This window comes from Gavialis gangeticus, unplaced genomic scaffold (genome assembly GCF_001723915.1).
Source record: "Gavialis gangeticus isolate Ggan-Ray unplaced genomic scaffold, GavGan_comp1, whole genome shotgun sequence".
Taxonomy (NCBI): domain Eukaryota; kingdom Metazoa; phylum Chordata; order Crocodylia; family Gavialidae; genus Gavialis; species Gavialis gangeticus.
The window spans coordinates 100,431,516-100,443,390 of NW_017729033.1; the positions used below are offsets into that span (position 1 = coordinate 100,431,516).

Below are 11,875 nucleotides of genomic sequence, written 5' to 3' on the forward strand. Positions count from 1 at the left end.
TGGGGCTGGGACAAGCTGCCCCACCAGGGCAGAAGGGCATGTAACTAGGGGACGGGGGCTACAGGGGGGAGGGGATGTAGGCACAGCAGCGCTTGGAGCGAAGTCTATGCCTTGCTGCTGCTTACCCAGCTGGGGCAGGAGGGGCAAGATGCAGGCACAGGATGCGCCCACAGCTGCTGCATGGGTACCAGGTGGATGGGGGGTGATCCCCATTGCCCCCCCACTGTCCTGTGCTGTGCAGAGGGGCTCTGCCATGAGTACTCAGAGGCCCCAGTTGCTGCTGCTGCAACCAGTGAGTGCTCAGCTTTTTTTTTTTAAGTGCCAGGAGGCTGGGGCTGGAATCTCCAATTCTGATTCAGCCAAATTGAATGGGGACAGTGATTTGAATCACCGATTGAATCACTGTCCTCCGAATTGACTGAATCTGAATCGAATACTTCCCTATTCACACAGGCCTAGTGGACAGCTTACACCCTGGGCAGCAGCCATGCACAGGGCAACAGCAGTGGGGGTAGTTGCTATTTTTGTGCCCTGCCCCCCCTCCGCCCAACTCAGTGCCTGGTGCTGATCCCTGACTCACCCCCTTTAGTTATACTCCTGAGCCAACATTTCTCCGAGATCTAACTTCCTAGATATTTTGTTAAACAGAAAATTACTTGGAAGCAGTACAACATTGCTGTCTTTCAGCAAGCATAAACTGAAAAATAACCTGAGTATATGAAAGACATATAGGCAAAAATTATAAAGGGGAGTGCTAAGAAGTGTCATTCATTCAGCTTATTAAACAATGATCATTTTAATGTTGATTAAGAGATTACACTTTTCTAAAGAAATTTAAAAATACTTGAATAAATTCTGAGACTCTGCAGTGTTGGCTAAAAGTTCTATGGCTTCATCAAAACATTTTGGAGTCTCCTGAACTAAAAACAAAAGATTTGAAAGAAATATCTTCTCCAAAAGATACTCAAGTCAATGAGGTTGCTGAGAAAGCAGAATTTGAATCTCAGATGGCAAGTAGGAAAAGCAGATATTCATTCATTTGTTTCAGAACCAAGCATTGTTAAAAATTGTTCATGCAGGCAAAATTATGCAGTGATCAAAACAAATTATCATATTAATTTGTATGCCACACCTCTCCGAATGAGATGCACACTTTGTTTTGGGGAGGCAGAATGAAGAAAAAGATTTTCTGAGTCTTCCCTGCCCCCATATGGACTCAGCCAGAGCTGAAGAACACTCCAGGAGCATGAAGCATGGATACAATACTGTCCTCAGCCTCACTCCCCTTCCCCCTTGCTGCTTGGCCAAGACAGCTACTGCCAGTTTGGCAGGGACTGTTAGAGGGGTAAAACTGTAGCTGTGTTGGCCTTGGAGCAGGGAGAGGAGTGAAGGGGCGATGGGACTCTGCTCCTGTTTCAGAAACCCGGACAGTTCAGACCTGGCTGAGGTGGAGTGTAGCACAGCTCCCTGCTGCCATTCTGGAGTAGAAGTAAGCTTCCTTGCGTAAGACATGCACCCCAGTTTTGGATGGCTGATTTTCAAGGAAACGGTGTGTGAGATATGTGAATCAATATGGCACATGGAGTCCTTCATAGCTCAGCAGTATTTCTTTTAGAATACTGCTAGAGGCTTGTGGTTTCAGCTGCAGTGGCTGCCATTTACCGATTTAGTTTTAATCACTTGCATTACATGAATTACTCTCACTGGCTCCTGTGTGTAAGACTAGTGCCTTCTTTTTTATTTTGTGATTCTGCTACTAGTATTCAATATCTTGGGATGTCACTGTTAGGCTTATGGCAAACTACTGCCTGTTTCACCGGATTTCTTGGAATTGCTTGGATCCCTGGGATCACTAGAGTTGCTTGAATGACTGGAATCTGTTGAGTCACTGGAGCTGCTGGGAGCACTTAACTCATTAGTATCATCTTGACTAGATTCACTTGAACTCTTCAAGTCACTGGCCATGTTTTGGCCATTTTGTTGAGCAGACTGCACAGAGTCACTATTGTTTTCTTCCTGCTGACTGGAGATAGCTTCATTCCCATCACTGCCATTACCTGCATCCTCCTCTTGCATGGCTTCGTGACTAAAATAATAGGTGTCAAAATGAAGATGGCCTTTATGTATTTCATTGTCTTGTCTCTCTATATTAAAGTGGCTGGTAATGTGGGGCTCTACCATATCTTGCTTTTCAGAAGAGAACACCGTTTCCTGAGGCACGAACTCCTCTTCTTCCAAAGCTGAATCATGCCCTACATTTTTCCAGTTCAGCTGTTCAGAATGATTTTGTTCAGTGCCATTTCTGCTAACATGTGGGTCTATGTAAGGACTGTTAATGCCTTTTCCTCTTTGGAGTTCAACATTATCATCAACACTTTGTGTTCCCTGGATATTGTTCTCAGCAGCATCATTGCTCTTCTGGAGACTAGTGTCCTTTTGGTTTAGCTGATTATTAGATTTATCCTTATGAGTGCCTTGGATATTGCTATCAATGGTAGACACCTCTTCAGTCTGATCCAGTCCACTTGTAAAATTAATTAATTTTGTTTCCTCCAGGTGCCCATAGTTTCTGTTCTCACCATTTTGTTTGTTCCCCACATCATGCTCAGAGCTGTTGCTTAAGACTTCTTCGTCTGTGTCAATGACATTAAAACTGGCAGTGTTTGCCTCATATTCACTTCCAGATAGATTGGCACTCCTTTTAATCTGCCAAAGGGTCACAGCAGATAGCAGTATTATTTTACTAAAGCAAAATAAATGTATATCTTATTTAACATCACAAGATACAATAGCGTTGAAGAAAGTAACTTTGACATGCAAATTAATTATTATTAATAATTTCCTAATAGTTGGGAAAATCCACTGTAATTTGCACAATACCCATCATTCACTATAGAAAGATGTTAGTTAGAAGACAATGAATCCAGCACCAGCATTAGACTAGTAGAAGATTCCTTTGATATTATAATAGTAACAGGTAAATTTCAAGTCAGGGTTATTTCCCCTTACAGACTTCATTAGGAGCAGTTTGATTAAAGACTTATGATTCAGAATGAAAAGTCCAGTGTATATAGTTAAACGCAAAGTCATCAATTAATTTACTAGTCACTTGTTTTTGGTTTTTTTTGCAATAAAGGTTTAAGTAAAATTAAAAGCATATGAACACAGTATCAAAATAGTGTATCAGTGTTTTATATATATAAAATAGTGTATCAGTTTTTTTTATTTATATATATATATAGAGAGAGAGAGAGAGAGATTCAGACAATTTAGACCTCTCTGATGAAATAGAAGAGATCAAGAAAAAAACAGCATTCTTTGTTAAATTTTGCAAATTCACCAATTTACACTGTGGATGCAACTACAATATAATACATGGAAATATGACAGTCATTTCAGTAATGGACTGAATGACCATTTCAGGACTAGCTCATGAAATCCTTGTAAATTCCTAACTCTTTCCATGACACTTGGACATAAGCGCCCAAAGTGCAAATCTATGAAATAAAGTTTGTTCTCAGCAGTCACTCCCCAGTTCTAGAACTCCTTCCACCTTGCAGCCTGTCAGAGCAGGGGGGCGGAGGGTAGGCATCTTCTGGAAACATTTTAAGATCTTTTTATATGAGCAGGAGGAGTCAAGTTTGGCTGACACTGTTTGGGGAATCTATTATTTGTTGTTTTTTATACACTATTCTATTTTAATGTGTTATCTGTTTTTAATAATGTATTTAATTTTAAACTGTAAGTTTAAAAATTACATTTAAAAGCCTCCCTGAGCTGTCTCTGGGGAGGGTGGCCTATAAATCTAAAAAATAAGGTAATGGATTATACCAATCATTTTAGTGCAGTATGCTAGTTTGTTTTTTCATACTTACTGGAGAAGCAGAGGTTATACCTAGAACGTGTATCATCAAAAGCAGAATATTCATGTCAGAAACTACTTCCTATAAGAAACAGAAAGTATTTTACTTTTTATCAATGCCACTATATAACAGAGACATAATATTTGATGAACCCAGGTGGGCACATTGTCAAAGCACAGGATTTAACAAAGCAGGTTGAAGTACACTGTCAGAAAGCTACAGATCTCTCCTTAGCAGCAGGTGTTGGCACTACCCTCTAGGATATCCAGACTGAATCACAATACTGAATCATTTATGCTATGTGTGGCTTGTTAATTTTTGCCTTCTATTGAAGGTGTTTGGTTTGATAAAAAGTAACGGAGCTTGGGAGAGAGAGGTCTATATCAGAAAGCCCTTGGGATAGGTCAGATTAGGGAAGTTGACATTGGTTGTTGTTATCAGTTACCAACCTCCCCCCCACCCCAAAAAAAAAAATTCCAGGCTGGGGGCATATTTGGACCAAACCGTGTGTTTGTTCTGTTCATAACAAGGAGACAGCTTTGCTTAAGCAGGAGACAGCAACTTCTGACATGGGGCTGGATCTGACCCACAAAGAGATTGGATCCAGCCTGGAAAGGTCCATTCTAGCCAGGGGCAGCACAAGGGAGTGGAAGCAAGCAGGTGCACTAACTATGCTGCCCATCCCCTCCACAGCACACTCCACTGCAGCCCTCCCTGCTGCTCTCTCATGCCTGCACTTAACCAAGATGCAGAACTTGCCTCTCTCTATTGCCACTGGGGACAGGAATCACTGGTAAGAACAAGAACACGTGGCTTAGGCAACTCAGGGGATGGAGATTTGCCTATCCCTGTCTTAAGCTACTTCCTTCTTTTGCATCAAGCAAACTCTCATCCTTCAAACCCCTGCATAAAATATTTTTTGTTATGGGCTTCACTTCAAGTCTGAGCTACTTTCCAATATACATTTAAAGCCTCAGGTGTATCTGATGGGTCTCATCTCCATCTCCCTTTTTTCCAACTTCTGTAGTCTTCTAAGTAAAAGAATGTCTCTAAATTATAACTTTTACCACTACATCATCTGTCTTAAAAATGGCTACAAAAACTCAATTAATCCCAAAATCCATGAATGCAAATCTAAGGAGGAAAGTTTACTAGCACATCCCTCTGAACTGAGTCTTTACCTATCATTTCCCTATTTCCCCTTTTCTGCTGCTGTTTCAACAAGTCGCTGTGATTATCTCAGGAGGTTTCATTTCTTTTTCAGACCAAGGAAGTATCAGATCCAGTTTCTGATTTGTTTTTGGTGGGAAGCTTCTCCTCCAAGTCTTGATAAACTTGAGTCCTTATGCTGGGATCTAACTGATTTGCACTTTTGCCAGTTGTGCTTCTGCTCAAAGTTCATTAGGTCCAGACTGCTGAGGCTGATTTCCTTTTCCTGCATGATAGTATTTGCATGTGTGGGTGTAGGTACATTTTCTCGTATGGACATGGTTGCTTCTTGTGTTCTGGAACAATTGGTTTCTTCCTAAGAAAAATGTCCAGATTTGGGCAGTGACAACTGAGAAGATCATCTGAAGGCATGAATGTTGTGTCTTCTACTGAGAGCACACACTTAACTGGATTTGGTTTATCACAAGGCACCAGATGTGAAATTGATGCAATCTCCTTAGGTACCACAAGGAATGGGAGTTGGTCTACTCTATTTTTATACCGGATGCTATCAGTGCATCCACCTTTCACTGGGCATTTATACACATGCTCTGGGCAAAGGGCAGAGGCGAAGGGGGGAAAGTGCCATTTAATTAGAGCAGCTCCAAGAGCTGGATTCCAATGCAGTTAAAATGGGTACTCATGTGAGCACTTCTAATCTTTTATTTTTTTCTTTGTTAGGCATTAGTGGTATTCATGTGAAACCTCTACTTGGCAAGCAGCAGGTTGTTTAAAAGAGGTCGCATTAAATTCCTCTTAGTTTCCCCATCTGCTCATCTCAATAAGCCTTTTGCGAAGAAAAATGCATTTTTTTAAAAAATACTATTGGGCCTCCTAATGATGTTTACTGTTCCAGGAGAGATCTTCTTTAATTGCAAAGCCTCCTATTTGTCTGTGCGTCTGTTTACATATACAGGACAATGCCTCACACCAGTTTAATCATCTCAGAAATGCAGCCAAACAGTCTGCCAAATTAGTGCACACTGTCAGCCAGTAACAGATTTCATAGTTTCATAGTTTCAAAGTTAGTAGGGTTGGGAGGGACCTGAGCAGATCATCAAGTCTGACCCCCTGCCATGGGCTGGAAAAAGTACTGGGGTCAAATGACCCCAGCAAGGTGTTCATCTAGCCTCCTCTTAAAGACCCCCAGGGTAGGAGCCAGCACCACTTCGCTTGCAAGTTGGTTCCAGATCCTAGCCGCCCTGACAGTGAAGTAGCGCCTCCTGATGTCTAGCCTGAATCTACCCTCTGCCAGCTTGTGACCGTTATTCCTGGTCACTCCTGGTAGTGCTCAGGGGAACAGGGACTCCCCTGATGCCTGTTGGTCCCCCTGACTAGTTTGTAAACGGCCACTAGATCCCGCCTCAGCCTTCTCTTGTGGAGGCTAAACAGGTTCAGGTCCCTTAGCCTGTCCTTGTAGGGCCTGCCCTGCTGACCCCTGATCATGCGAGTGGCCCTCCTCTGCATCCTCTCCATGTTGTCCACATCCCTCTTGAAGTGCAGTGCCCAGAACTGGATGCAGTACTCCAACTGCAGCCTGACCTATGTTTCATAGAGGGGGAGGATCACCTCCTTGGACCTGCTTGAGATACAGCTGTGGATTCATGACAAGGTGCAGTTGGCCCTACTGACTGTGTCCTCACAGTGACGCGTCATGTTCATCTTGGAATCAATGATGATTCCAAGATCCTTTTCTGCCTCTGAACTGACGAGAAGGGAGTTCCCCAGCCTGTAGGTATGGTGCCAGTTGTTCCTCCCCAGGTGCATCACTTTGCACTTATCAGTGTTGAAACCCATCCTGTTCTCATCCGCCCACCCCTGTAACCTGTCTAGGTCCAACTGCAGCCTATTCCTCCCGTCTAATGTGCCCACTTCCCCCCACATCTTAGTGTCATCTGCAAATTTGAACAGGGTGCTTTTTACCCCCTCATCCAAGTCGCTGATGAAGATGTTGAACAGTGCAGGCCCGAGGACAGCCCTGGGGGACGCCACTACTCACATCCCTCCAGGTTGAAAATGACCCAGTCCACTACCACTCTCTGGGTGTGGCCCTCCAGCCAACTACTGACCCATTTGACTGTGTAGGTGTTGATGCCACAGTCCCCTAGTTTTTTTAATGAGAACAGGGTGAGAGACAGTGTTGAAGGCCTTCCTAAAGTCCAGAAAGACTACATCCACTGCTACCCCTGTGTCTAAGGATTTTGTGACCTGGTCATACAAGGCCACCAGGTTGGTCTGACAGGACCTGCCTCTAATGAACCCATGTTGGTTGCCACTAAGCATAATCCCCCCTCCTGGCCCCTAGTGGACATGTGCCAGAATAATTCTCTCAAAAAGCTTCCCCAGAATCGAGGTGAGATTAACTGGCCTATAGTTTCCTGGGTCCTCCTTTCTCCCTTTTTTGAAGATGGAAACCACATTGGCCCTTTTCCAGTCCTCTGGCACCACACCAGAGCACCATGAGTGCTCGTAAAGCTGTGCCAGGGGTCCCACAATGACCTCTGCTAATTCCCTCAGCACCCTGGGGTGGAGATCGTCAGGACCAGCTGATTTAAATACGTCCAGTCCCTCCAGAAGTTCCCTGACTAGATCCTCACTGACCCTAGGCCTGGGTCCACTTCCCCTGGGGCCTGCAGGGGTCCCAGTGGGGGGGCTGATCCAGTCCTTGCTCAGGAAAATGGAGGCAAAGAAATTGTTAAATAGGTTAGCTTCGTCATCTGGTGTGACGACCAGATTTCCTAGCATGTCTTGCAGAGGCCCCACGTTACCCAGTACCTTCTTTTTACCCCCTATGTATTTAAAAAAGAACATCTTGTTGTTTGATTGGCAGTGGAAGCATCTGCTATAGATTACTGTGATACTCCTGTTGCCTACTTTTGTTCCCAGTGGTTACAGCACAAACTGTACAGATGTAAGCCTCAATCATCACAACAAGGTCTCAGTCCTTACGTGCCACCCAAAACTTAAAAAAGTCACATTAGTTTGCCAATCCTGGCTTTGTGGTTTGCTGAGTGATTTAGCACTAAAATGAGCCAAGCCATCTGAAATGTTTTCCTGGTAGCATAGGGTCCACTCTGCGGAAAACCATAGGGAGGTGGAAAACATATAATAATGGCCTCTCCTCCTCTCAAGGGACTTTCTTCCCAATTCAGGAGGGAGAGGAATTCTCTTTATGTGGCTCAGAAAGAACTCCTTGCTCTAATAAAAGGGCTGGAAACAAAACATCAACAGATGACAGATTGCCAAGGTCAAAGCCAAGAGATTGTCAAAGTGGAGACAATGTTCTCTTCCACTTGGTAAAGGCTATGGGGGCTTTATAGGATGCCAAGGCCAGCAATGATAACATCCCACTGCAGGTGCAATTGAACCAGGGTAGAGCCTCTCTTACAAAGTGACTCTTCACAGCAAGACTGAGGAGTTCGTATAAATAGTGCTGGGAACTGTTAGATGGGCCTTGAATCAGTCTAGTGATAGAGGACTTACATCATTTCCTGGAAGAAACCAAAATCAGGAGGTTGAGGTGGGATCTGTTGTTACATCTGGGCCTAAGTCTCACTTGCACCATCAAAGCAGTGGAAAGGCCTTTGTGAGAATGTGTTTATTTCCCCCCACCAGTTTATGTAGGGGATGGGACAGGAAAATCAAGTACATCTGTTTTTTCAGCACAGAGGGTCAGTCAGAACTAACAGTTTCTAAAAAACATATTTCATTCCTTGGATACCACTGGCTGAAAGGAGACCCAGGAATCCAGGTGATGACACCAATGCCTAAAATAGCATTACATGGCCACAAACACCGGTATTTTCCTACTTTTGAATCTGTTTCGGGTGCTGAGGTGATGAAACCAAGGAAGAGTCCACACTTCAACCCTTGCAGAGGTTTGGGGAGACTAAGTTGAAATGTACATGGGGCACGTCCCCACAAACAAGAACATGCTTTTCCCTGGGGACAAACAGCAGTGGCACAATATGTCCCCACTGCTACTTCTCCCTGGGGAACACCCATGCATGTGCACTCTGGCACACAGCATGTTACCCCAGGTGGGGTAGGGGAGGCTGGGGCCAGCACCTGGGGTGCCCCAAGCAGCCTTACCTGGGGGTGCCAATGGCTGCAGCTGCAACAATCCAGCAGCAGGGAGCCTGGCTGGCAGCCAGAACATGGGTCCAGCTGGCCAGGCTCTGGTTTTGGGTGGCACATGCTGCTGTCATGTGCACTGCCCCACTTTTTTTAGGTGCAGATTTTTTTGACACCAGGATTTCCACACTGCAAATTAGCAGTGTTGGGAATACCTGCATATGGGGTGCATGCAGTATGCAGTTCTACTGAGGGGTCTGTGGTGCCATGTACCACAAGTGCACACTCATCTGAATGCACCCAAGGAGTCTGAACTTCTGTGGACCAGACTGTGATCCTTCCTGTGTCAACCACAGGAGCCTGTCCTGTGCTGCACAAAGGCCTATCCTTAGTTGTAGCCTCTATTTCTTCTGAAAAATGAAACAGTGGGGAGGAGGTTCATGACCTGTCTCTCACTCCCTGCAGGACTTCAAGCAATCTGAAGACATGTCCACCTTGCAGTCACAATAACAACTTCTCAGTAGGTCAATTAGCCTGCTATTCACGCTGTCACAACTATCCTGCTATTGACACCCTAATAAGTGAGTTCAAAGCTGGCTTTGGTATCTTTACTTTAAACATACACTAAGACTTCCTTGTGGATTACACAGTGACTGCACAGACTGAGCAGCCCCAGGAAAGAGATTGCACCTCAAGCGTTAGAGTCTTGTACTCTCTGAAGTGGGGTATCTGGAGCCCGGCTGCCACCTACACAGATTATTGTGCAGCTTGCAAAACCTTCATGCCAGACAAAAAAGCAAAGGCAAGGTAGTCACTCCAGAGACTTCCTTTCTTCAGCAGCAATACAATTTCCCAATTAAAATGCAGGCACATATACAAACATCACAGAAGCAGCTCAATAAAGAGGAAAATAAAGAACATTCTACCTGTTTCTTGACATTAGCATTTCATGAAAACAAATACAACTTTGAGTTTTACCTGGCGACCTATTTAAAGGCTAACTGAGAACCCACATACCTTGCTGGAGCACCACAGAGGAGGATCTAACAGAGAGCAGCCTTTGAGGAAATTTTCTAAAGCCTGAAGAGAAATCTGATACAATGTTGTGCTGCTTATGTTCTTTGAGTGTCAATACCTGGACATATGAGCTACCCTGGTACTAACTTACAGGAATTTAAGCTTTGTTTGAGCTTCTAAGCAACCAATTGTAACACAGTAACTTAAGTATGACTTCACAAGGTCTTATGCTAAACCCCAGTAATCTCCAACCATAGAATCCAAGATGTGTTCACTTGCCCTTTTGTACTTGAAATTATTTGGCTACATTCCACAACATTTGACATCCTTGTAAAGAAGCTGATGTGAACTACTAGAAAAGAGTATTTTTCATGAAGCTATTTATATTTGTTAATACTAAGTTATTAATTTAGTTATTTCTTTTACTTAGTCATTGACATTACTATTATTAGACACATATGCCTATATTTTTCAGAGTAATATACAGGCCTGTTGTAAGTGAAAGGTAATGGTCTGATGCTTTATTCCTCCCAAATTCTTTTACTCTTCCTCTGAACAACAAGTTTCTGAATAGTACTGACGTAAGCCTTCATGCAGCTCTGTTGCCCTGATTATCTTTAAAAATCTTCTCATGATATTCTTCTTCTCCCTTCATGCATTTCTCTTACTGTACTTCAACAAGTCTGCTTCCCTATATATACTTGGAATGAACTTTGCTTGAATGATGATTGTGAAAACTATAATTTTACTGCAAATGTTAATTTTAGTGCAATCAAATAACAGGCTATAACAAGCTGGAAAATTTATCAGTACTTTAGTCCCATTTCTTCATATTACAGTGGCACCCAGATGAGCATGACTGGAGATAAAGTAACACTAAAGTTAAGAGTTTACTGAGGAGGGTTGTGTGCTTGCTGGTACTTACAAAAAAATGAGCACAATGAGATTTGAGGTTTTGGGCAGAATTGGAAGATATCAGTCTCCCCAGTAATCTGGGTATCTGGAATGGTTGGAGCCCATCTTTGAGACCATATGACAGGACTTTTACCATTGACAACACTTAGGGCAATACTGGCCCTTGAAGAGGCTACTGGCTACCTTCCGCCAGGTCGACATAGAGCTGTCTATTAGTACTCTCTGGGTCCAACCCCACAGCCAGTTTCCCACCCATCTTACCATTGAATTGTTGAGCTCATAGTCCCCTAGTTTTACTTTGAGAGCTTCATGGAACACCATGTCAAAGGTCCAAGTAAATGTCATCGACCTCATCTCCCTTATCCAGGTGGACAGTAACCTAGTCATAGAAGGAGATGAGATTAGTCAGACATGACCTACCCATGACAAAACTGTGCTGGCTGTCATTCAAATTTTTGCCTTCTACTAGCTTATCGCATATGGACTCCTTGAGAAATTTTTCAAAGATTTTTCCTGGGATTGAGGTCAGGCTGATTGGCTTGCAGTTCTCTGGGTCCTCTCTCCTCCCTTTCTTGAAGATGGGTACAACACTGGCCCTCTTCCAGTCTTCTGGGACCTCTCCTGAGTGCCATGAATTCATAGTTTCATAGTTTCTAGGGTCAGAAGGGACCTGAGCAGATCACCTAGTCCGACCCCCTCCCATGGCAGGAAGAGCACTGGGGTCAAATGACCCCAGTAAGGTGGTCATCCAACCTCCTCTTAAAAACCCCCAGGGTGGGAGCCTGCACCACCTCACT

The 11,875-nt window shown here is 43.8% G+C and overlaps 1 protein-coding gene across 1 annotated transcript; it reads right to left on the reverse strand.

The window, feature by feature from the left end:
- Window positions 1-563: 563 nt before the first annotated feature.
- Window positions 564-10,286, reverse strand: LOC109304166 (dentin sialophosphoprotein-like). Its single transcript, XM_019526655.1, has 3 exons — window positions 10,164-10,286; window positions 3,876-3,944; window positions 564-2,706 (listed from the first exon to the last, which is right to left on the reverse strand). Exons 2-3 carry the CDS (start codon window positions 3,927-3,929, stop codon window positions 1,792-1,794), a joined length of 969 nt encoding a protein of 322 aa, XP_019382200.1. The 5' UTR covers window positions 3,930-3,944; window positions 10,164-10,286; the 3' UTR covers window positions 564-1,791.
- Between the last annotated feature and the right edge of the window lie 1,589 nt (window positions 10,287-11,875).

Bases quoted from the DNA above. Each gene is read 5' to 3' on its own strand.
- LOC109304166 (XM_019526655.1), bottom strand. From the start codon at position 3,929: ATGAATATTCTGCTTTTGATGATACACGTTCTAGGTATAACCTCTGCT. The intron at 2,707-3,875 runs GTAAGTATGAAA...ACCCTTTGGCAG, and splicing joins GTATAACCTCTGCTTCTCCA to ATTAAAAGGAGTGCCAATCT.